At 41.2% G+C, this 24,397-nt stretch overlaps 2 protein-coding genes and 1 non-coding gene across 5 annotated transcripts; all 3 read left to right on the forward strand.

The window, feature by feature from the left end:
* The first annotated feature begins 1,003 nt into the window (after positions 1-1,003).
* Positions 1,004-11,146, forward strand: klhl15 (kelch-like family member 15). 3 transcript variants are annotated; one of them, XM_017453836.3, is made up of 5 exons: positions 1,242-1,292; positions 3,456-3,543; positions 4,125-4,226; positions 4,947-5,658; positions 6,670-11,146. In XM_017453836.3, the coding sequence occupies exons 3-5, from the start codon at positions 4,207-4,209 to the stop codon at positions 7,777-7,779; spliced, it is 1,842 nt and encodes a 613-aa protein (XP_017309325.1). In that variant the 5' UTR covers positions 1,242-1,292; positions 3,456-3,543; positions 4,125-4,206; the 3' UTR covers positions 7,780-11,146. The 3 variants fall into 3 exon arrangements, with proteins under 3 accessions (XP_017309324.1, XP_017309325.1, XP_017309327.1); XM_017453838.3 differs by lacking the exon at positions 1,242-1,292 and adding an exon at positions 3,658-3,704; XM_017453835.3 differs by lacking the exon at positions 4,125-4,226 and having other exon boundaries at positions 1,004-1,292.
* Positions 11,147-14,123: 2,977 nt separating this feature from the next.
* trnat-agu (transfer RNA threonine (anticodon AGU)) lies at positions 14,124-14,197 on the forward strand. The gene has a single exon. It is a non-coding gene; the product is annotated as a tRNA-Thr (tRNA).
* Positions 14,198-15,232: 1,035 nt separating this feature from the next.
* cmbl (carboxymethylenebutenolidase homolog (Pseudomonas)) lies at positions 15,233-21,778 on the forward strand. The gene is given in 8 exon segments (NM_001200723.1): positions 15,233-15,316; positions 15,319-15,350; positions 15,353-15,356; positions 19,059-19,273; positions 19,496-19,603; positions 20,146-20,288; positions 21,218-21,309; positions 21,392-21,778. Coding segments are annotated over 8 exon segments (822 nt in total). The 5' UTR covers positions 15,233-15,268; the 3' UTR covers positions 21,572-21,778.
* Positions 21,779-24,397: the final 2,619 nt, after the last annotated feature.

Raw genomic sequence — 24,397 nt, forward strand, 5'->3', positions numbered from 1 at the left:
CAAATCGTAGTGTGTTGGAATGAATATCACAAAGGTATCAGGATGGTTGACTATTTCTGGTAGATTGTGGATCCGTGGACACTTTTTCAGCTAATGTTTCCCACAAGTCCTTACGCGAGAGTTTGCTTCACCGAATTCCATCCATCCATCCATCTTCTATACCGCTTATCCTTACTGGGTCACGAGGAACCTGGAGACTATCCCAGGGAGCATCGGGCACGAGGCACGAGCGCACAATCACATACACATTCATACACATTCACGGACACTTTGGACACGCCAATCACCCTACCATGCATGTCTTTGGACCAGGGGAGGAAACTGGAGTACCCGGAGGAACCAACCCCCCCGTAAATGAAATGTGGAAAAATAAATCAAGGGAGCAGTAAAATTAATGTATTAGCCTAGCAGAAATTATATAAGGAATAATGAATAAAGGAAAAGCTGAAATGCAACGAGGAGTTTGTTTACAGTGACGGTATGTGTAAGTAAGCAACAACGTTCTCCTCCATTACGTGATAAAACTATATCTTCTATATCTAGATCAGTGGTGTTAATATGTCCCAGTGCTCTTTTACTACACACTCAAATGTTTGTGTTTCTGTTTGTTTGTTTCTTCACAAAGTAGGCGAGTTGAGACACAGCACGTGACTGTCTTGCAGCTGGAACTGTTAGTATGGAAATTAATCTGCACTTTCTGACCAATCAGAAATCATTTATAGGTGACATAATTTACATAGCTTTATTTTCAGTCAATCTAAACCTGAGCGGTTGCCCCCGCAACACCGTCTTTCCCTCAGCCAATCACATGTCGGTTATTCGCACTGCGCAATTAATAATCATAATAAATAAATAACACCCCCCCCCCAACACACACACACACACACACACACACACACACACACACACACACACACACACGCCCCCTCGCCCCCCTCGGCGCTTCCTACGATTTTTACATCTCGCCCTGAGAGGCGTTCTATTCTGCACTCCAACACCTCCACATCCGGTCGCCCGGATCTTCTGCAGGAAATGACGTCAGTGCAGACAATAATATGGCCTCTAGAATGGCTGGAAAGGCTGTAGGCAAGCATAATGTTGTAATTCCGTCAAAGTAACGTTGGTTTGTTGGCACGCAGGGTCGCGTACGGACGAGATGTCACCACCGGTCATGATTTCTTTTTACGTCCAGTCTTTCTGAGCTCTAAAACAAGTTAATCACCGGCCCTCCATGTCAGAAGGATCCCGGGCTCCGTGGTCGAAGCGGGGTTGTGTGGAGTCGCATCGCCGAGGTATTTAAACCTCTAACGTATGAAGAAGAAGAAGAATTAATAATACTACTACCGCCGCCGCTCGTGCTCTCTGTAGCTGTGGGGGGGTAAAATGACGTCATTGGGAAGCATGTCGTAGTAACTGAAGCGGTTTGACTCTGTAACTGTAACACTGATTGATAACACTGCTAATGCCATTTTACCTGCTGGGTTACAGTGTAACAGTCTCTCTCTCTGTCTCTGTCTCTGTCTCTCTCTCTCTCTCTCTCTCTCTGTGTGTCTGTGTGTCTCATTAATCATTCATTAATCAGTGATTGGCTCAGTGCTTGTGGTTTTCTTTAAATCACCTGGGTAGATGTTGTGTTGCTCTGGTGTTGTGTTTAAAGAGTAATGGAGTGTGCATCTGTAAATCCTTCACCTGCTTATTAAACACGACAGTCACTCACTCCTGTCACATTAACACCCTGACCGCTTGGCTCTTTTTAGTTGTCGTGCTCTTGCCACACTTCATCACACTTTTTGACATACTTTACAACCAGTAGTAGTTTTTTATGATTGTCTTCCACATGGCAGAGTGGTTTTACATAAGGAAAGACTGAGAGAGAGAGAGAGAGAGAGAACAGAGTATACTTCACATCATGGTTGACACTTTCCCCCCCTTTCACGAACAGAAATGATGTTATTTGATGTGAATCTGCTGTCGCTTGTTTCAAACTGTGATTGCCATGATAGTTAATCCCGATTTATAGTATTAAGATACTGTGTTAACAAATTGCTACTTTTGTTATGTAAGGAATAAAACACAACATTGCAATAGTAACCTTGTGGTCTGATAGGAAGCAGTATTGTTTATAACTGCATGTCTTGAAGTGTTCTATTCCGCTTATACTACAACAGTTTGCCAACAGTTGTTTTTTTTTAATTATTATTATTTATTTGTTAAAGAATAGCATCTTGTGTTTTTTTTTGTGTGTGTGTGTTTTTTTTTTATCCATTTCCAGTCACATTTAATGTTGTTGAACATCCACAAGAGGTTCTTGTGTTACTTATAATAAGTTAGTTATCACTTACTTTATCGCAGCGATAAACAGTAGTGCCTTCACTGGCCTTTCTTTTTTCTGAGTTAATAATACAAAAAAATAAATAAATAAAAAATGCAGACCGTTGGGGGCACGGAGCATGCACGTTCTCTCCGTGCTTTGCGGGTACTCCGGTTTCCTCCCCAGTTCAAAGAAATGCATCCATTGTAGGCTGATTGGCCTGTCCAAATTGTCTTTAGTATGTGAACGTATGCGTGATTTATACCCTGCGATGAGTTGGCCCCCTGTCCAATGTCCGCCAACACACACCTTTTGCCTCGAGTTCCCTGGGATAGGCTCCAGACTCCCCTGTGACCCCGTGTAAGATAAGCGGTCCTGAAAATGGATTGATACAGATTGTCATGCCGGTCTCCTTCCTTTAATAATGTTGAAATAATTGTCTCCTTACAGAACGCTTCCCCACATCAAGGACAGTACATTTTTTCTTTCTAACAACACGTTTTAACGTGATGATTATTAGGCTTAGATCATGTAGCTCGTCCGCCGTGCAAGTTCCTGTGAATTAGCTATTAATATGGAAACGATAACGCGTTTAAAATGATTTACTGCATTAACGTAAAGCTCTCCGTTATCAATCGAATTACAGTCGGCACTCCTGTCGGACCTGCCGTTATAGAAAGTTCATCAACACCTTCTGACCAGTCAGATCGAACAATTCGACAGTACTGTAATCGGAGCAAGATTTTCTGTCCGTGTTGCCGGACGTTCTTTCGTGGAGCGCTCAGCTGGTGAACGGAATTGTCGAAGGAGGACACGGGCCGTATTCCATATCTACGTAAAAAAAAAAAACAAATTGTGCGTGGCTGTCTTTATGTTGGTTCAAAATGGAAAGGTGTGGAACAATATTCAGATCGCAAGCATTTTAAGGTGTACCTGATTCCGGTATCGTCTAATCTCGAGTGTACCGATAACCCGTTAATGCGCCGTGTTTTTTTTTCTCTTTTCTTTTCTTTCAAATTACATTCAGACTACTACTAGAGTGTTTCAATGTTTGTTTGTTTTTTTCTTTTCCTTAAGTCTGTGTAAAATGTGTAGGAGTGTTTGTGGTGTTAGTGCAGTAAAATCCCTGTTTTTCACACATTAGAACAGGGGAAACACAAGCAAAGGAAATGTGAGCGTCCTCTCGGCACACTGACAGCGAAGCCGCCGACCGGCCAGGACGCCTCCAAAAGGTACGAGCACAATGACAGAGCTACTTTATTTTATTTTTAATGTTTTTTTTTTTTTACTACTCGTCTACTATTTATTTATTTATTTTGTTTTATTTTATTTATTAATTTCTTTAGATAATTACATAAGGAATGGAGAAAAATGATACGGACCAAATAAGACTGTAAGACCATCATCCTTTGCTGATATTATGGTGCTAGAGCTAATTAGCTACTGAATCACCTTTAGTGCAGTTTATCTATTCTCATTTCCAGGAAGTCTTCATGTGTTTTTTTTTTGTTGTTTTTGTTGTTTTTTTTTGGTTTCTTGATGGATTCTAATAAGAAATTTGCTCTTAAATACAAGCATTTGGGACACGTTCGTAGTTGTTGATCAAATGGGCATCTGAATGGTCTAATTATACATTCTAAGTTCTGGGTAGTGATACTTTTCCCAGAAATCTCATCGCGTTTTGTGTCTCTGAATGCCTGTATATAAAAAGGGACAAACAATATTTTGGCAAATTGATTGTGAATGTTTCACATGAACTTAATGACTGGGGCATGTTGTCATATAGATGAATATTTGTTGACTTGTCATTTAGGTGAATCCCTCAGAAAAGAGGTTTTTTCCTACGGACACAAAGGGCCACTGTCCTCTGATTGGCTCGGACACCCCCCAGTGACATGCCCGTGGCCAATCAGAGGTGAGTGTGCAGTGTGTGTATGTGTATGCATGTGTGTTTGTACGTGTGTTTGTACGTGTGTGTGTGTGTGTGTGTGTGTGTGTGTGTGTGTGTGTGTATGTGTGTGTGTATGGAAAGAGAAAGTGTGGAGCAGCAAAGTTGGCTCTCACATCACAACCCAAACTGCTGAGGTGTGAATGTTCTTGAAGTCCTTCCAGAAGCTTCTTTAGCATCTGTCAGGTTTTTTGTGTTTGCGTAAGCTCAATATCGCATCAACTCATATTAAAAAAAAAAAAATTAGGGTGATTTTATTTATTTATTTATTTATTTATTTATTTATTTTCTTCATAAGAAGAATAATGTTTTTATTAATCTATGAAGATACTGTATATGACTGGAAGATGTGTCATTTTTTTGTCCTTTAGCTGCGGCTGTGATGTAGGTTTTCATTTCTGTGATGCCATCGGCTTATTATTATATAATGCATTCAAATATAGGACATTAAAACCAACCGTTACCTGAAATGAACTTTCATAATGTGCCGTTTTATCAGGTGCAATGGCCCTATAGAATATTCTGTAGGTGCATACTACTGACTGTAACCCACTTATTGCTTGTATCACCCCCCTTTACCCTGTCCATCAGTGAAAAGGAAGTTCTTTATGAAGACATTCACGACGCTAGTAATTTGTGCTCTAAAAAAATGTTGTTTTTTTTTTTTCTTTCCCTCTTCCCTTTCAGGTGCTTAATGGCTGGGGACGTTGAGGTGTACCTGTCACAGGTGCATGATGGGAGCGTGTCCTCAGGCTTCCGAGCCTTGTACGAGGAACGTCTCCTGCTGGATGTGACGCTCCTGATAGAAGAGCATCACTTCCAGGCCCACAAGGCCCTGTTGGCCACACAGAGCGACTACTTCCGGGTGATGTTCACGGCAGATATGCGCGAGCGAGACCAGGACAAGATCCACATGAAAGGGCTGACAGCAGCTGGCTTCGGCCACGTCCTTCGCTTCATGTATTATGGCTCGTTGGAACTCAGCATGCCCACAGTGCAGGAGATTCTGCAGGCGGCCATGTACGTGCAGCTCACTGAGGCTGTGGAGTTCTGCTGTTCTTTCCTGTTGGCCAAAATCTGCCTGGAGAACTGTGCCGAGGTCATGAGGCTGTTGGATGACTTCAGTGTAGCTGTGGAGGGGGTGCAGGAACGGCTGGACGCCTTCCTGCTGGAGAACTTTGTGCCTCTGATGTCGAGGCCGGACTTTTTGTCCTACCTGAGCCTGGAGAAGCTGGTGGTGTGCCTGGGCAGTGAACGGCTGAGTCGGTTCCCGGAGATCGAGCTGTACGAGGCTGTGCAGGCCTGGCTCAGACATGACCGACGCCGCTGGAGACACACGGACGCCGTAGTGCAGAACCTGCGCTTCGGCCTCATGACACCGACACAAGTGTTCGAAAAGGTATTCATTCGGTATTGATTTCTTTAAAGCGTAGATCAGTATGCACAATTCCTATGATGATCGTGAAGGATTCCAATGCTGTGGAATGATATTAGTCCGAAATGCTAGATTGATATCAGCTTGGATTTGACATGTTTTTCTGTTTGAACCACGGATATATTTTATGCTATAAATGTAATAATAAATGCATACCTGCCACCATCATGCCAGTGATGTTTCACACAAGGCCTTACATATTGGAGTAATGGTGTGTATCACACAGCACTCACAAGTTCAAATATCAGCGTTATATTGTATTGAAAACAAAAGATTGGTCCTGGTGTAACACTCCTATTATGTTATGGGTCAATTTGACCAATTTCCACATTTTCTCCTTGAATGTTTTGACTTTTCCTCATTTATTGTCATGAACTTATATCCGAATATTTCTTCTTATGGCTTATCTCAGGATAAGCCATAATAAAGGTTTACTGTTTCAAGCTGTTCTTTGCTGGGGTTTTGTTGGTTTTTGTGTGTGTATTTAAACTCTGGAAGTCATTTTGACGCATAACATGATGATGGGTGTAACTCTATTTCCCCCAACATAGTAGGAGGGTTAACAATTGTAACGTTATCGGTTTTTATGGTTTTCTACAAGTTACATTACACAATTCAGTCCTGAGAAAATTTACAAGGTTCTGTAGAAATACCATTTTCTTTTGTTGCCTGGTGTGTTTAATCTTCAGAGATTCGGTTTTATGCACCTTAAAACCCAAGGAACGTACATTTATGCTGCATAGTTTGCCCATGCCTATCAAAAAAGTATAGGAGGATTAATTCCTCACTAGCTAGACCTACATGAAAGGGACACTCTTTTGAAGACGACAGTGCACACACTCTGTGGACTGAGAAGACAAATGTGTAGAGTTGGGTATCCAGGGTTTGACCCGTCACTGATATTTTAAAAGACTTTGTTAATGGATTTGAGTTGACATCATAACAGCGTTGACATGACTTGCTTTTATTCCTTAGGTGAAGACCTCCGAGTTCTATCGTTACTCCCGTCAGCTGAGGCAGGAAGTGGACCAGGCACTCAACTACTTTCATTCGGTGAACGAGCAGCCGCTAGCCGAAACGAAGTCCAACCGGATCCGATCTGTTCGGCCTCAGACGGCCGTGTTCCGAGGGATGATCGGTCACAGCATGGTGAACAGCAAGATCCTCCTGCTGCATCGGCCAAAGGTTTGGTGGGAGTTGGAAGGTCCACAAGTTCCTCTTCGGCCTGATTGTTTGGCCATCGTCAACAATTTTGCTTTCCTGTTAGGAGGCGAGGAGCTAGGGCCGGATGGAGAGTTTCACGCATCATCCAAGGTTTACCGCTACGATCCAAGGCAGAATTCCTGGCTCAGGATGGCAGACATGTCGGTCCCTAGGTCAGAATTTGCTGTCGGTGTGATCGGAAAGTTCATCTACGCCGTGGCAGGACGGACACGGGACGAGACGTTTTACTCGACAGAGCGCTATGACATTGCAGAGGATAAGTGGGAGTTCGTGGATCCGTATCCAGTTAACAAATACGGCCACGAGGGCACGGTGTTGAATGGAAAACTGTACATCACGGGTGGCATCACATCATCCTCCACCTCCAAACAGGTGTGTGTGTTTGATCCCGAGCGCGAGGGAGCATCGGAACACCGCACACGCCGCAATCCCATTCTTACTAACTGCTGGGAGAACAAATCTAAGATGAACTATGCACGCTGTTTCCACAAGATGATCTCCCACAACGGGAAACTTTACGTGTTCGGAGGGGTTTGTGTAATCCTGAGGGCGTCTTTCGAATCCCAAGGCTGCCCTTCAACGGAAGTGTACAATCCGGAAACGGACGAATGGACCATCCTTGCCTCCATGCCCATTGGGCGAAGTGGGCATGGCGTGGCCGTACTAGACAAACAGATCATGGTGCTGGGTGGATTGTGCTACAACGGCCATTACAGCGACTCTATACTCACCTTTGACCCCGAGGAGAACAAGTGGAAGGAGGATGAGTATCCCAGAATGCCTTGCAAACTGGATGGCTTGCAGGTGTGCAGCCTGCACTTCCCTGAGTATGTCCTGGAACACATGAAGCGCTGTAGCTGAGGGTCTCTGAGAAGGATGAGGGGTGAGAAAGGAGAAAAAACAAACAAAAAAAAAAAACGTTTACAAATGTGAAAGTAGTCTTCATATACTGATTACACTTTTAAACAGTAGGCCAGTGATTATTTAAGAACAAAAAGCAACATACTTTTTAGGCAGGGGCAGGGGGTGGGTATCGGGGTGGGAAGGAGGGAGGGATTGGTTAATACTGCTGGTTAAGCTGTTTAAGCTTTTTTTTTTTTTTTTTTCTTCCCCCCCCAGAATTAGCTTTCTCATTTAAAGAGGACTTGAATAGCAAACGTTTCTGTGGACTTTTTTTGTGCATAATACGATAATACGTCCGTCTGTTCTGTAATCGTAATGTCCTGTACAATAACAGCATACTGCATTTCCACCACGTCGTTAATCGTGAAATCGTCCCATTCCCCTCGTGTTCTGCTTAATGGTGTTTGAGGAAGTTTTGTATGTGTACACACACTCCCACACACGTACAGATACACACGTGTGCTTCTTCCACCACTTCCAACTCTGATGCAATTTGCTGCACTTATGAACAACTGGACAAAAATAGACATTTTAAATGTCTAACCAAAAAAAAAAAAAAAAAAAAAAAAAAAAAAATCCTGTTGGTTTTTGTTTTAAGAGTCATTTGTGTTGCTGCCACACACTATGAGCTGTAGAAGGTTTTGAATTATGATGATTATAAAGATAGTGACACTAATCTGTGATTAAATTTTGCACTCTGAAGGGTGTTTTTTACTTTGACTGCTAGGCAATAACACTGGTCCTCCACTACTGATGAAAGGGGAAGGGGGGTGAGAGGAGAGTAAAGGTGATCTATACATGTCCATCTCCTGCAAACCTCTGCCAAATATATATTAACACTATAACCCTGTTTAATTTATTATAAACTTGCTGTAGACTTGTCTTGATCCCACTAAGATAAACCAGCTGCTGTTTTCAGTTTTGTCACATTTCCTGTATTGTTTCATGAGCAAAGGGCTAAAGGACATATGCATTTTTATTTATTTATTATTATTCTTTTTTTCATCAGAGGGGTCATGCCAAAACATAGGTCTTCAGTCTGATCTGTAAAGAAACATGTGTTTAAAGGCCACTTCTGTTTATACAGTATTGTTTTATACATTTGATTAATAATCACACCGAGGTCAGATTGGGTGAATTTCTCAGGATAGAATGTGTTGCTGGACAAATTGAGCGCTATGACTTGTACAGTAAAGGCATATTGCTATTTTAACACCTAATATTATCGTTTTCGAATCGCTGCCCGAGGCATTGTAGCGCACTCGGATGAAAGCACTATCTGCCCTCTTCTTCAAACATGATTTGACAGATGTCCATGATCGGTCAGTTTCGTTTGCTTGGCGCCTGGCCGCAGACGGCCGAGGCATTGTCGGGATTTGAACGTGCGAATAGTGAGATGCCGTAGATGGGAATGTGTCAAGCAGATCGGACTTTTGAGAGTTTCTCGTGGTAATATTCATAAACGTTAACATTAGCTCACTGGCCGATATGCTATATTGGCCAAAAGGTTGTGGACACCTGTCTATCTATCTATTTATCCATCCATCCATCCATCCATCCATCCACAAGAGCATTTGTAAGGGTCGGGCACTGATGTCGGGTGAGGAGTCTTGGGGCACATGAGCATTCCAGTTTATCCCAAAGGTGTTCAATGGGGTTGAGGTCAGGGCTCTGTGCAGGCCACTCAAGTTCTTCCACTTGGCAAGCCATTTCTTCATGGACTTTGCTTTGTGCACAGGGATTTTTATCGTGCTGGAACATATTTGGGCTTCTTAGTTACAGCAAAGGGAGACTGTAATGCTACAGCATACAACGACATCATATATAATTGTGCACTTTCAACTTTGTGGCATCAGGTTGGGAAAGGCCCGTATATAGGTGTGGTGGTCATATAGTGTAGGAGCTAACCTGACGGAACCTCTGGGAGAATTTTTATGTCATGTTGGTAGATGTTTAGATGTGAACTCTAGCTGCCTCACATAATCTAAAACCTATTTGAGTGTAATCATAAAACTGTGTGAGAGCACCGATACACTGGAAAGGCATCTTTGAGGGCTCTAAAGAGACCCAATGGTCTACATCAGGGGTGTCCGATCTTATCCGGAAAAGGGCCGGTGTGGGTGCAGGTTTTCATTCCAGACAATCAGAAGCCACACCTGAGTCTATTGAAAGCCAAGATCAACTGATTAAACAGGTGGAATCAGGTGTGCCTCCTGCTGGTTGGAATGAAAACCTGCACCCACACCGACCCTTTGCAGATAAGATTGGACGCCCCTGGTCTACCGTCTACAAACGGGTTCTCAGCACATAGAGCCTTAGACACTGAGGCACAGTTATTAATTATGAATGTTTAACTTTAATTACTGTTTGGCAAAATACACAAAAGCAGTCAAATTGTACCTATGGAAAGTTTCCAGATGAAATGGCTTAATGAAATTTAGCTTTAAAACCCTGAACACGGATCAGAAGAAAGGCAGATCAGTGAACCATCGGCCATTATCTGTTTAAGGTATATTGGCTATTCTCCACAGTTTTGTCCAGCTACACATGAGATTGTTCATGAGATTGTTCTACCCGGTCAGTTAAGTTTTATGTAATAACACTCAAATCTTTTCTTCTGTATTATGCTTCCGTCAGTCATTGGTTATACAATACATTGTGATTTTCAATAACTCAAAGGTGGAGGCTGTCTAGATACGTGGCATCTTTGGGCAGCACTTGTGCCCTTAAGCTAAGCTTTGTCCAATTCAGAAGGCAGCTTTTTCTAAGGCTTCATATTTGCATTTGTGCTCGAATAAGGCAATCCTATAATAGTAATGTTAATGTATAGTTCTATACATTATAGACTTTTATAAACTTATTATTTATTTTAATATCAGTACATGCCTACCTCATGTCTGTTTCCCCTGGGATTCATTGGCTTTGTACTGATATTATTTATGGTACTGGTTTGAACTTCCTCAAATACTGATTCCCTTATGTCTCTGTCTTGTAGGTCACATGTTTTTCTTTTTCCACAACCAACTGTCAATGTCATGTACATATAGACACCAAACTACAGCCTGAAAGGGTATCTGCTGTGCAGCTTAAGGTATAAAATGCACAGGTCTATCCAATTTAGAGTTATCCTTGTCACATATATCCCTCTGCAAAATAATCTGAATAAAATAAAAAAAAAATCCAGTTTAATAAAACATAGCCCTGTATCTAAACTGTACTTGAGCATTACTCAGATTACTGACGTATTTACTGTGATCTGATGCTTTATTGCTACTTGGAGACTTTGTAATTTCTTTCCTGAAATAAATGTTCCTATTGTTCAGTTTTTCAGTGGTCTTTTTTTTTTATTTTTTTTTTTTTTTATTAATTTAAAAAAAGAAAAAGGTCACTAAAGTTTAATAAACATACAGTGGTGCTTGAAAGTTTGTGAACCCTTTAGAATTTTCTATATTTCTGCATGAGTATGACCTAAAGATTATCACACAATTCCTAAAAGCACATAAAGAGAACCCATTAAACAAACAAGACAAAAATATTACCTAGTACATATGGTCATTTATTTACTGAGGAAAATGATCCAAAATTACATATCTGTGAGTAACAAAAGTATGTGAACCTCTGGGATTAGCAGTTTAATTTGAAGGTGAAATTAGAGTTAGGTGTTTTCAATCAATGGAATAACAGTCAGGTGCGAGTGAGCGCCCTGTTTTATTTAAAGAACAGGGATCTATCGAAGTCTGATCTCCACAACACACGTTTGTGGAAGTGTATCGTGGCATGAACAAAGATTCAGATTTCTGAGGACCTTAGAAAAAGAAGAGTTGTTGCTCAGCAGGCTTGAAAGGATTACAAAACCATCTCTAAAGAGTATGCACTCCACCAATCCACAGTCAGACAGCTTGTGTACCGATGGAGGAAATTCAAGACAATTGTTCAGACCCCAGGACTTGTTGACCAACAAAGATCACAAGATGTGTAGTAGTCCCGAGGTCACAAATAAACCCAGGGTAACTTTTAAGCAACTAAAAGGCCTCTCTTACATTGACTAATGTTCATAAGTCCACCATCAGGAGAACACTGAACAACAATGCTGTGCATGGCAGGGTTGCAAGGAGAAAGCCACTGCTCTCCAAAAAGAACACTGCTGCAGAAGGCTTCTGGAATAATGTTTTGTGGAGGGATGAGACCAAAATTGAACTTTTTGGTTTCAATGAGAAGTGTTATGTTTGGAGAAAGGAAAACACTGCATTCCAGCATAAGAACTGTATCCCATCTGTGATAGTATGTGGTAGTAGTATCACGGTTTGGGACTCTTTTGCTGCATCTGGGCCAGAACGATTTGCCATCATTGATGGAACAATGAATTCTGAATTATACCAGCTAACTCTAAAGGAAAATCTCAGGACATCTGTCTGTGATCTGAATCGCAAAAGAAAGTGGGTCATGCAGCAAATCAACGATCCTAAGCACACAAGTCCTTCTACTAAGGAATGGTTACAGAAGAATAAAGTTAATGTTTAGGAATGGCCAAGTCAAAGTCCTAATCTTAATCCAATAGAAATGTTGTGAAAGGACCTGAAGCAAGCAGTGTGAGGAAACCTACCAACTTCCCAGAGTTGAAGCCTGGCCAAAACCCAGGCGCGTTTGCTGGTGCTGTGGGGAAGCCAGGCATTTCCAGCTACCTGCTTCCATGAGGAAACACTGATCCGGATCCCTGATGAGCCACAGGCCTCCATTGATTGAGCATGAACCTACTGCATACCAATGAGTATACATTAGTTAGACATTAGTACAGGAAATGCAGAGTCGGGATCCCCGAAAGAGCTCCGTACTGTACAACCTTACTTGCTGCTTTTATGTCATACCTTCTTCGTGAACTACACTAACTATCTACACTGATTAAATTGATTCGCACCAGTGTTTAGCGTCCACAGATGGGCTGGTCAAACTTTTAATCAATTTGTTAATTTGGAATTAAAGTGGCTCAAACCCCATTATTTGCAATGTGAGGTCCCACAAGCCTCCATGGCAGGGACATTTCTGAACATTTTGGGACCCTAAGCAACAGCTAATTCATGGGCCCCACCACCACCCCACAGATATAGTGTTACATGAAAGATTGAACATCAGGGGTGACAAACTCGAAATCTGCAGGGCCACATCAGCATTTTTGTGAGACACTCAAGAGCTGTAATTGAAGTCTATAATTTGTAACGCAGAAAAATAATGTGGGTCTGCACATGCGCAGAAGTAGCACATCTCGATGGGTAGCATGAATCGACAGAACACCTGTCCTACCCCATTTGCTGCCCTAGGCGAGATTAATCCTCAACGCCATTAACGTAGTTATACAACCCTCATATTTCTCCTACTCAAGGATATTTTATTTACTTTCAAAAATTAAAACAAATTTGAAAAAAATAGCCATTGGGTATAGGCATAACCACACACACACAAAAAAAGAATATAAACACAACTTTACCATATGTTAAAATGCAGACCAGGTTCTACGGGAGATCAGGAACATCAGGATGTAATAACAGATGATAGATCCACTGATGAGGCCTCAGAGGCTGAAAGAGAGACCCAAGTCCTGTCTACATGGGTAAGCTGTAATGGATCATGTTGGAGTCATGAACCTCCTAATCAAAGCAAAGCTCAAAGTCACAACATCTCGAGGGAGCGTCCTGGACCATCTACAGGGCCCATCACCGTGTCCCCTAAAGATGCCTGGGAGTTGTTTGTCACAAATAACATTGTTGAAGAGATTCTGATGTGTACAACCCTTGAGGGCAAAAGGTCTGCTACAACAAAGGGTAAGCAGTGGATGGACATAACAAACACTTTACACTTGGCTGTGTGACTGGAAGTCATTCCCTTCAAATGCTGTTGAAGTTAGAAACGTGCACACCATTAAGGTATGTAACTTTACAGACGGTCCCTAAATTATTGAACGTCAAACCTCAAGCCAACTTTGACTTTTAACCAGTATATACTATTCCTATGAAAGTGATTGTACCTGTACATGCAAACTTGCAGATTAATTTTTTTTTTAATGGATCCTGATTAAAATTTACATTAGTGTATATATTAACGTGTAGTGTATATTTCATTAGTGTAAATGTGTAGTATAGTGTATTTTTCAACACGAACACATCCTGTGTAAACTTCTACTGGGGGGTTTCTCTCATAGTCGTAATGTTTTAAAAGAGTCCATTTACATGTCTTACACAATAAGAATCGCTGGTACTTATTATTATTACAAACGCCCTCTTGTGAAATAATGCGCCAATGGTGAGCGCGGCGCCGTGGCTTAGTTGGTTAAAGCGCCTGTCTAGTAAACAGGAGATCCTGGGTTCGAATCCCAGCGGTGCCTTTTTCCTTCTCTCTTCCCTTCTTCTTAAACCCACCCTCGCTATTTAAGAAACAGGGAGTGTCCAGCTTGCGACCTATATGTGTTTGTATATATCTTTGTTTCTACTACTCGTTTACTAATGTGGTAACGTTTTTTTTTCTTTTAAAAATATTTATGAGTAAATACGGGCGTCTCCCAAATGCCTCCCCATTCTACATATAAGGACATGAAAAAAAAACTACAATGTAGTTTAATGTGTTTCCACTTCAGTAAGTGTGGTTTAGAATGTTTATGAAGGAAATGGTTATCATAATGGAAACATTTACGTATATAGCAGGAAACATGTTTAGCATGGATGTATGACACTTGATTGTACTAAGTGGGTGGAGCTAAGGGGTTCCCAAACTTTTCCAGGGCAAGGCTCCCCAAATGGCATTAATATTTGACTGAGGCCCCCCTTTTGCAAGATGTCTTTAAAACACATTAAAAATACAGACTTCTGAATATACCCCCCCCCCTTTTTTTATTTTGTATTAGTAATTACATCTTACACCTTTACATTACATTAGGAAGTGATTGGTGTGTGTGGTTGTCTGAGAGTGAGAATTTATTTTTCACGCCAAATTGTTGAGGCCCCCCGGGCGCCCCCTGGCGGCCCCCACTTTGAAAACCACTGTACTAGGTGACAGCAAGGCATCGAGAAATCAGAGCACCTTCTGCTTTGGACGCCCAATTGTGTCCTAGCGCCGTCAATACAGTCTGCCATTTAAAGTTATTTATTCCCAATCGTTGAGACTGTCGCCATCTAGCGACCATACAGTGTATTGCAGTTATATTCTGCTATTGTGGTATCTTTCTAGCTTTAGCCATACCGAAATGGATGGTACAGATTATGTTGACATGTTAATATAACACGGCTCGGTAAAGGATGATTCAATGGGCTATCTTCCCTAACCCTAACCTTAATCCATCGGAAGCCTAGTTGGAGCTAATCCCACCCACTTGAAGATAGCCCCGCCCACTTGGATCTGGCTCTTGGTGGAAAAATCCAACTGTTCTGTGGGCGTTTCTAAAGGGGCCCTGCTCAGATAAATGAGTGTTTTCCCTCCTCCTTTCCCAGTTTCGGAGACTATTTTTTTTTTAATCGCTACAACCGTTTCAGTACAAAAAAAAAAACACGGTAAGTGAAATGCACCAAAATCCACTAAAGAGTATACAACTAATACTTATGGTTTATTGTAGATTTACGCAAATTCGTTCATGAAAGCGAGAAAGAAACACGTATGTGTTTGCGAAGAAGTAGCAGATTTCGCGTTAGACATAAACAGTGTTATTGAAGGCGAGATAGCGAGCTTTTAGGGTCGACTGGATAGTTTGCTGCATTAGTAACGTAAATCTGTTCCGTGGTCGAGTCTGGACGTTGTGCAGTTTAAAAATCTGGATAATATTTGCTATAAGCCACGCGTACGCGCACACAAGATGGCTTCCGCGCGTATCCTGCGCTCGTTTGGCGCGTCGCTTGTGCAAATCCTCGGGAACGAGTTCATTCGACCTTAATTCATTTTCCGCTTACGGAATAAAGAGCAGCGTGGAAAAGCCAATGAATCTGCGTTTGTCTTGTCTTGTAAGTGGGTATTTGCGAGACGAAACGGTGCCATTTTCACCTGCGAGGTGTAACAAAAACACGGGCGCCTCCATGTTCGTCTTTTGTTAGCAACAAGCTAGCTCGCTAACTGTGAGGGATGTATATTTTCCTCCTCAAAAACCCCCAGTGTTAACCAGCGAATATGTCTATGCGTTGATTTCGTCCAAAGTAAGTACTTGGGTTTAAAGCATGCTTAATCTAAAGGTATTGAGCGCTGCTTTGTTGGTTTCTGAGGCTGTGAGCGGCCATGTTGATATGACGTCACTCAGGGATGGAACTGTCAGCTGGGAAGAGTATTCCAAGCTGACGAGTGGGAATTTCAAGTTGAGGTTTAACTGGTCGGGGTAGGGTGTTTAACGTTAAACTGGTGGGAGGTTGAGGAGGTATTTAACTGGTTGGGGCGTTGAGGGGGGTGTTTAACTGGTTGGGGTGTTGTTGGAGGTGTTTAACTGGTTGGGGCGTTGTTGGAGGTGTTTAACTGGTTGGGGCGTTGTTGGAGGTGTTTAACTGGTTGGGGCGTTGTTGGGGGTGTTTAACTGCTTGGAGGTTCAGAAAATATCATGATATAGTTTTAAGTCCATATCGCTTTTCCCTGGCGACGGTTACGCTAGACTTTCAGCATGCAAAGTTTCTATGGAGACCGCTGCGAATGTGGGCGGAGACTGGATCTGACCTCACACTCCGACGTTAAAATGTACCTGCACACAATCCTGGCAACTTCTCTTTAGATGTTGATTTGATATTATTTTAAGCTGTGTTGTATAAAACAGGATGCTATGACACCACTATAATTGGTGCTTCCTCCATCTTGGATTTTCAGAAGAGGTCACACCATGACTTGAACTTTGGAACGCAGCGAAATGCTGAACTTCTTCGCTTCCGGTCTCCAGCATTCACATGCGTATAAATGGAAGTCACTGGAAGGTTTGCATGCTGAAAGTCTTGTGACCGCCGCTTAACCCTTACCCTAATTGTATTTGTTGTGTGCATAACTTAAAATAGTGGGTGTGCCTTGTAGGGGGCGTGGTTTTATAATCCTGCAGGATGCAGATGGATATACTTGCTCTGTGGGTGTTTCAGTCAGACAGTTGTAACTAAAGAGCATACATCTAATGCATGTGCTTAATTGTAGTTTTACGTAAATGTCCTCACGAAAGTAATCATGTGAGTAAGAAGCATGTGTGTTCGCAAAGAACTGAAGTAGCAGATTTTGGGTTCGACATAAACAGCTATCGGGTAGTTCATCTAGCTTTGAGGGTCAGCTGGATAAGTAGTTTGCTGCATTAGTAATGTAACCTGTTACATTATCGAGTCCGGATGTAGTACAGGTTATAAAGACTGGATTATACTTTCTATAAACCACATGTTCACAAGATGGCTGCCGCACCTATCCTTGTCTGGCGTGCCGCTTGTGCACGTCCTCGGAAATGGGTTGAGTAGTTTCCCATCAACTTGTACACTTACTGATTAAACAGCAGAGTAGCAAAGTTCACCTGGCATACAGGCAACATAAAACCCAGTGTGATCTATTGGAAGACAGAAGAAAAACAGTGACTTTAAGTCTCATACATAACAGACCTTGGTGAATTCATTACGTTTAATGCTGAAAGACCCCAGCGTATTAAGGAATGCCTTTATTCGATTAATAAGGAGTAATACTATATATGATTTCGCTTTAATCCAATGCAAGATCTCTCAAATGACACAATCTTGAGGCAGAGATTACACTCAGAATTTCTCAGACCAGGTTGCCCGGTGTGGTGAAATAAAAATGAAATGGTTATAATGTTTGTTCAGTGAAATCAAGAATACGTTTGGCTTTCCAGGTTCCTCCTTGTTCTTTTACTTGCAGCTTATAGGTCAAAACTGAAAGTGCATGTTGTCCCATGGTCCTGTGGTTGCTCACCCAAGTAGAAATGTTTTTTTTTTTTTTTTTTTACTTCGCAGAAACAATTTAAGGGTATAGTGTCCAGATTTTATTACATTTTGGTGGAGGCCGCATATATTACACTTCCATTGGGCAAGCTTTGGAGACGTGGTTTGTTAAACTCCACCACATGAACGTCATGAGCGATCCCTTATTCAGAGTGTGTCAAAGGTACCATGTACCTTTCTTCATGATTTGTGACTGCCCTCCCGTCCCTCAATTTTGGTGAAATGTAGAATCCAAGTTATCTGATCTGTTTTGTAATTCAGTGCCTACAACCATACCGGTCATGATTTGTCCTAGCTGGTCTTATGGCAGTCAAGAAAAAACCGTTCATCGTTCGTATGCACAAAAACCTCACTCTGCGGAAACGCTCATCAAATATGCAAAAATGACTAACAGTAGGGTTTACGCCAGGTGTGACATTAATGTCGCTAACCAAGATAATGTGACGTGAGCTTTCCTTTTAGTGTTAAATCCTATTCTTGGTCTTTGCATGTTTTTTTAAAACGTAGTCTACATGCTACAATTGAGATCATTAGCGATACCATGTGTTTTGCTGCATTGATTTTTGTTAATAGAAATAATTAAAAAAAATTGCGTATGTTTATTTAAAAAATGTAATCATCCAAGCTTTACGATTCCATTCATCCGAACACCTGACCATTTGCACCCATATATACATGATGAACATACCATTCCAGATATAGTGCCTCCATTGCTGTTTTAACCTCCACTCTCTTTCTGGGAAGGCTTTGTACTGGATTTTGGAGAATGGCTGTGGGGATTTGTGCTCATTCAGCCACGAGGGTATAAGTGCATTCATGTGCCGATGTTGGACGAGGAGGCCAGTCGCACAGTTGGCATTCCATCTTTCTTGCACTCGCTTTGTGCACAGGGCATTGTCCTGCTGGAACAGGTTTGGGTCCCTTAGTTCCAGTGAAAGCAAATCCTAATGCTACAGCATACAAAGGCATTGTATACAATTCTGTGCTTCCATCTTTGAGAAAGGCTGGCTGTGATGGTCAGGTGTCCACGAACTTGGTTATTATAGTGCACGTTATTACTGTGAAGGTAAAGTAGAAGTCGTGAGTGGAAGTCAGCAGTGACTCAGCTATTCATATTCTCTAATCATTGCATGACAGTGAAATGTATTTATTGTGTTTGCATTGAAATGTATTTAGACGTAGCATGTACTTCTGTAAATGCTACAGCACAGCAGGTGTTTTTTTTTTTTTTTTTTGTTGTTTTTTTGTTTTGTTTTTTTTTAACAAAAAACAAACACATAAAAACATCCTTTCAATTTTTAGATGGCAAATGAAGCCAGGCCCTGCCCTTGTGACATTGGGGACAGGATGGAATATGGCAGTCTCGGTGAAGAGGTTCAGATTGAGCATGTTAAAGCTTATGTGGTAAAACCTAAAGCACCAACAGACAAAGCGGTCATTGTAATTCAGGACATTTTTGGATGGCAGCTCCCCAATACGCGATACATGGCTGACATGCTCGCTTCAAATGGATATGTGTAATATATTTATTCATTCTTTATTTCAAATATTCCAATTCAAATTCTTGCCACGTATGTGGCAAAATGGGCTCTTTTTGAAAGAAGAATCAAAATATGTGCACAAATAGCCTTTATTAAATCCAGCCACAAATTGTATCTTCTGCAACTACAGAATGAACTGTATGAGTTTACCTGTTGTTTTTCTTTTTTCTTCCTTCCTCCCTTCCCTTCTGATTACAGTGCTGTTTGCCCTGACTTCTTTCTTGGAAAGGAGCCATGGTGTCCTTCAAGTGACTGGTCAACGTTTCAGGATTGGCTTGAGGACAAAAAACCCACCAATATCAACAAGTAAATCATTAATCATAATGTTTAATCATTGGCATGTCTTGTATTATACGCTGTATGGCTGAAGGTATGTGGCATGAACAGTCGTATCCATATGTGCTTGTTGAACATCCCATGCCAGATTTAGTCCTCTCTTTGCCGTTATAATAACCTTCACTCTTCTGAGGAGGCTTTCCAGCTGTGGCTGTGGGGATTTGCCCATTCAATCACTAGAAAATATTAGTGAGGTCAGGCGCTGATGATGATGAGCCTGGTACAGGAAATCATGGTGCTACAGCATGCGCTGTAGCATATGCTAGACAATTCTGTGCTTCCAACTTGGTGGGAACAGTTTGGGGAAGACCCACGTACGGCTAGATACCTTTTGGCCATATAGTGTACACATTTGACTGACGTCTTTATTACGGTTGAGACAGGTTTCAACAGCTTTGCTCAAAGACCGTCTTAATCCCGCTCCCTTTCAATCAGTAGTCCAAACCCTAATCCAAATTGAGCTCCATTTTTATTATGAACTTATTAATGAAGTATTTTTTTTATTTACCCAGGGAGGTGGATGTGGTTTTGAAATACCTCAAGGAACAACGTGGAGCTAAAAGGATCGGAGTTGTGGGTTTCTGTTGGGGTGGCGTGGCCACACACTACATAGCTCTCCAATATCCTGAAGTCAAGGCTGGAGTGTCAGTCTACGGTAACTCACTCGAAAAAAAAATAAATAAAAAAATGATAGTTATACATTTTGATAAAGGATGTACACAATTTCCCCAGTACAAAGTTCTGAAATGTTTGCTTGCTTTTTATTTTATTTTGCACTGGAACTAACTGTAATAGTTTGAATCTTAAACCTCTTTGAGCTTACGGAATGGTCCATTCTGAGCACCAGTCTTCCAGATTTTCTACATTAGTAAATACTTTTGAATGCACAGTGACGGTTTATGATTTGAGACGCGGATCATAAGTCACGCTGACAGCAGAAAAGTTTTCAAGAGAAATGGAGCTCATCAGTCTGTTTAACATTGCTGCACACGAATTCACTAAACATTACAGTTTGATTTGGAAACCAGGTGGACAGGGATATTTTGGCTCTTGTGCGCCATCTAGTGGATGGCGCTTTTAATTCTCCAGACGTACATCTGTCTTAAGATACCCAAGCGAGTACATGAACAATCTCTCTCTCTCTCACACACACACACACACACACACACACACACACACAAGCTCTGTATGAACATGTACGTGAGGTATATTTGCATCTTTAATGATTGCCTGCCTCATTGATGTCAACGTCACACGTTGCTAGTACAGTCATAATAGTGTTTTATAAGAGAACAACTTGAATAAATTTAGTCACTGAAATGAAATTTAAAAACGCTGAACATTTATTTGCGTTCAGTGGTCGCCGTTTGCGCCACAAAGTGAAAGGGGTGATTCCGAAGAAAAACCCCACCCATCACCAAACCCATAGAAACGCTCCCCAGTTCAAGCAAAGAGAAGTAATATGGCGGTAGGGTGGACAATTGCAAACCATGCTTGAGTACAGTATGTAAGGACTTGCCTTACTTTAAGTAACTAACTCCGATGCTTATTAACACACTTACCCATGTAATATGATCTTTGCAGGGATCATTCGTGCGAGAGAGGATTGTTATGAACTCAAAAGTCCGACGCTCTTCATCTTTGGTGAAAACGACACCGTGATACCACTTGACCAGGTAAGATGTACAACGGGAATTCTGAACTGGTAATTATAATGTATGTTAATTATATTTGACTTTTTTTTTTTTTTTCCCCAAGGTGACAACACTTGAGGAAAAACTGAAGGACGAGTGCACTGTCGACTTCAAGGTGAAGGTTTTCCCCAATCAAAGTCACGGATTTGTGCACCGTAAACGAGAAGACGTCAATCCGTCGGACAAACCGTACATTCAGGAGGCCAGGGAGGACATGATTAACTGGTTAAATAAGTACATGTAAAATTAATCCGGTGCAAATTATTAGGTTTCACTTAAATGCTTCCAAAAGGGACAATCTTACCCCCAATGTTGATGATGATCCAAGACCTGATTGGTGTCTAAAGGTGAGGCTGCTGTGGTGTAATACATGATTTAAATCATCACACTCTCCTTAAAAGAAATTACCTGGCTTTGTACTAGCAGTTGTACATAAAGGTTTCTTAAAATACCAGGATACGTTTATTTCCCCTAGAAATAAGGAGATAAAAGGCAAAAAAATTGACTTAAATTGTCATTTTGCGTTTGGAAACTTTTAACCTTTGATATGAAGTCCAAAGAGCTGTCGCTGCCAGTGAAGCAAACCATCATTAAGCTGAAAAACGAAAACAAATCCATCAGAGAGATAGCAAAAACATTAGGTGTGGCCAAATCAACTATTTGGGCTGTCCTTAAAAGGATAGAACACACCGGGGACCTCATGAACAACCACAGGTCCGGAAGACCACGGAAAACAACCGAGGGGGAAGACAGACGAATTCTTTCCCTGGTGAAGAAAAACCCCTTCACAACAGTTGGCCAGATCAAGACCACCCTCCAGGAGGTAGGCGTGTCCGTGTCCGAGTCGACGATCAAGAGAAGACTTCACCAGAGTAAATACAGTTGGTCTACCGTAAACATCAAAGAGAGGAAGAACAAAAGAAGAGTTAAAAATGGCAAAAAACACGTGAAGGAGGAAAAACAGGAAGCATCTGATGCACAGACGGAACAAGGATCTGCTTCACCAGGATTGGGGGACGAGACGAGTAAAAGGGAAGAGGAGGAAAAGAGCTCATGATCTGAATTATACTACCTTATCTGTGAAACCTGGTGGTGGTGGTGGTGGTGGTAGTGTTAGGGTGTGGGCATGTCTGGCTGCCAGTGGAGATGGTTTCCTTCTATTCATTGATGTGGCAGCAGGATGAGTTCTAAAGTGTATAGGGCTATGTTATCAGTTTCCGTCAAATGGTTCTAAACTCACCGGACAGTGCTTCACGGTGCAGATGGACATTAACCCAAAACATACTTCGAAAGCAGCCCCACCTTTTTTTTTTTTTAAGGCAGTGCAAAATGAACATTAATATGAGATTATCATACTGAAGTTTATTCTCCAATAGCAGCATGTCCCAAAGGGTTTCTTTCCTTTTACATCACAGCGATTCGCCAAAGATTAACACGAAAAAGTATATGAATGAACAACGCATTGTGATGTTTAATTGTTTATCGTTATATATAATGCTGTGGAATATCAGTTTTTTTTGTTTTTTTTTCTGAAATCCTTTGCATTATAACAGTTTAAAAGCAGTCTTCCTTTACCAGACTTTTTTTTTTTTTTTCTCTCGATGTTAAGACAAAAGAACTGCAGTTTGTCATGTTTCTGAGAAACCCCTGAGGTTCTGAGGTGAAGACTTTCCCGTGGTAGAAAATTTACTGTTACAAACTGACACTGGAGATTCCTTCCTTAAATGTTAAATAAATTATCCCCATATAGACAGATTCACCAAGTAAATGATTACATGGGTTTTTCTCTTGTTAAATAACACGGTTTTTAAAATCGGTTTATTATTAGCCTTTGCTCTCCGACATCCTTCTGTCCGTTTATTTTTTTTTTATATACAACGTGAGATGTAAAATTTATGAAGTTGTACAGACCCACTTCAAATATGGCCCTGAGCTGAGTGGAAGTACTGGGTATTAAAAACGAGGAGGGTTTTCATCTTAAAGGGGGTGAGCTGAGCAGGAAGGGGTGAGGGAGGGGAGAGGGGTAACTTCTCTCACAGAGAGAGGCAGAACTGGTCGTGGAAAGGCTTTACTAATCGACGACTCAAGATCTACAATTGTATGTTTATGGAGATCATATTTTACTTTTAGAAATAGTGCGACGCTTCAACTTGGATTGAGAAACCATAGTACGCGTTCTACCCATACATGGAGATAATAGTTTGTTTTTATATATATATATATATATATATATATATATATATATATATATATATATATATATATATATATATATATATATATATATATATATATATATGTGTGTGTATATATATATGTATATATATGTGTGTATATATATATGTATATATATATGTATATGGCAAAATATTTGGACACCTGAGCAAAATTTGGGCCTTCGTCAAACAGTTGCCATTAAGTTGGAAGCGCGCACTTGTATGGGATGTCTTTGTATGCTGTAGGATTACAATTTCCTTTCACCGGAACACGAACGAGATACATTAAGAAATGGTTTCTCACGGATGGCGTGGAAGAAGGCCTGCACGGAGCCCTGCACTCTGTCCCACTGAACATCTTTGGGATGAACTGGAAAGCCTTCCAGAAGAGGGGCGGTTATTGGATCGGCACTAGAGGAACTAAATCTAGGTGTATGATCGTCAGTTGTCCACAGACATTTGGCCATATGCTTGTGAGATTAGTCATATTATAACGCATAGGCTTGGTAGATATGTAATGATCCACTTTGTGGTTGTATTAAGGAACCTAGTTAGTACCAAGACTGAATTGTTTTCTTAGCCGTTGTGGGCTTTCTGTTGTCAAGCAAGTACTACGAGTGCTTTGTAAGGTATTTTTCATTATTTTACTTTACTATACTATTATTCGCTTCCAGACGGCAGAAACGTGTCCATCAGAAAGCTCAAATCTTGTTAATGGAATGAAATAAGCAGTGCTTTTGTTGACTTTTAACTAATCCTGGGTCGTTTAATAATTGTCATTCATTTTGAAATAAATCTTAGTTTTATTACCACAATATCTGGTTCACTGTGCCTAAGTTACAGGAGTATTAGAT

The sequence above is a fragment of the Ictalurus punctatus genome, chromosome 23 (assembly GCF_001660625.3).
Source record: "Ictalurus punctatus breed USDA103 chromosome 23, Coco_2.0, whole genome shotgun sequence".
Classification (NCBI taxonomy): Eukaryota; Metazoa; Chordata; class Actinopteri; order Siluriformes; family Ictaluridae; genus Ictalurus; species Ictalurus punctatus.

Bases quoted from the DNA above. Each gene is read 5' to 3' on its own strand.
- klhl15 (XM_017453835.3), top strand. From the start codon at position 1,232: ATGTCAGAAGGATCCCGGGCTCCGTGGTCGAAGCGGGGTTGTGTGGAG. The intron at 1,293-3,455 runs GTATTTAAACCT...TTCACACATTAG, and splicing joins TGTGGAGTCGCATCGCCGAG to AACAGGGGAAACACAAGCAA. The intron at 3,544-4,946 runs GTACGAGCACAA...CTTCCCTTTCAG, and splicing joins GGCCAGGACGCCTCCAAAAG to GTGCTTAATGGCTGGGGACG.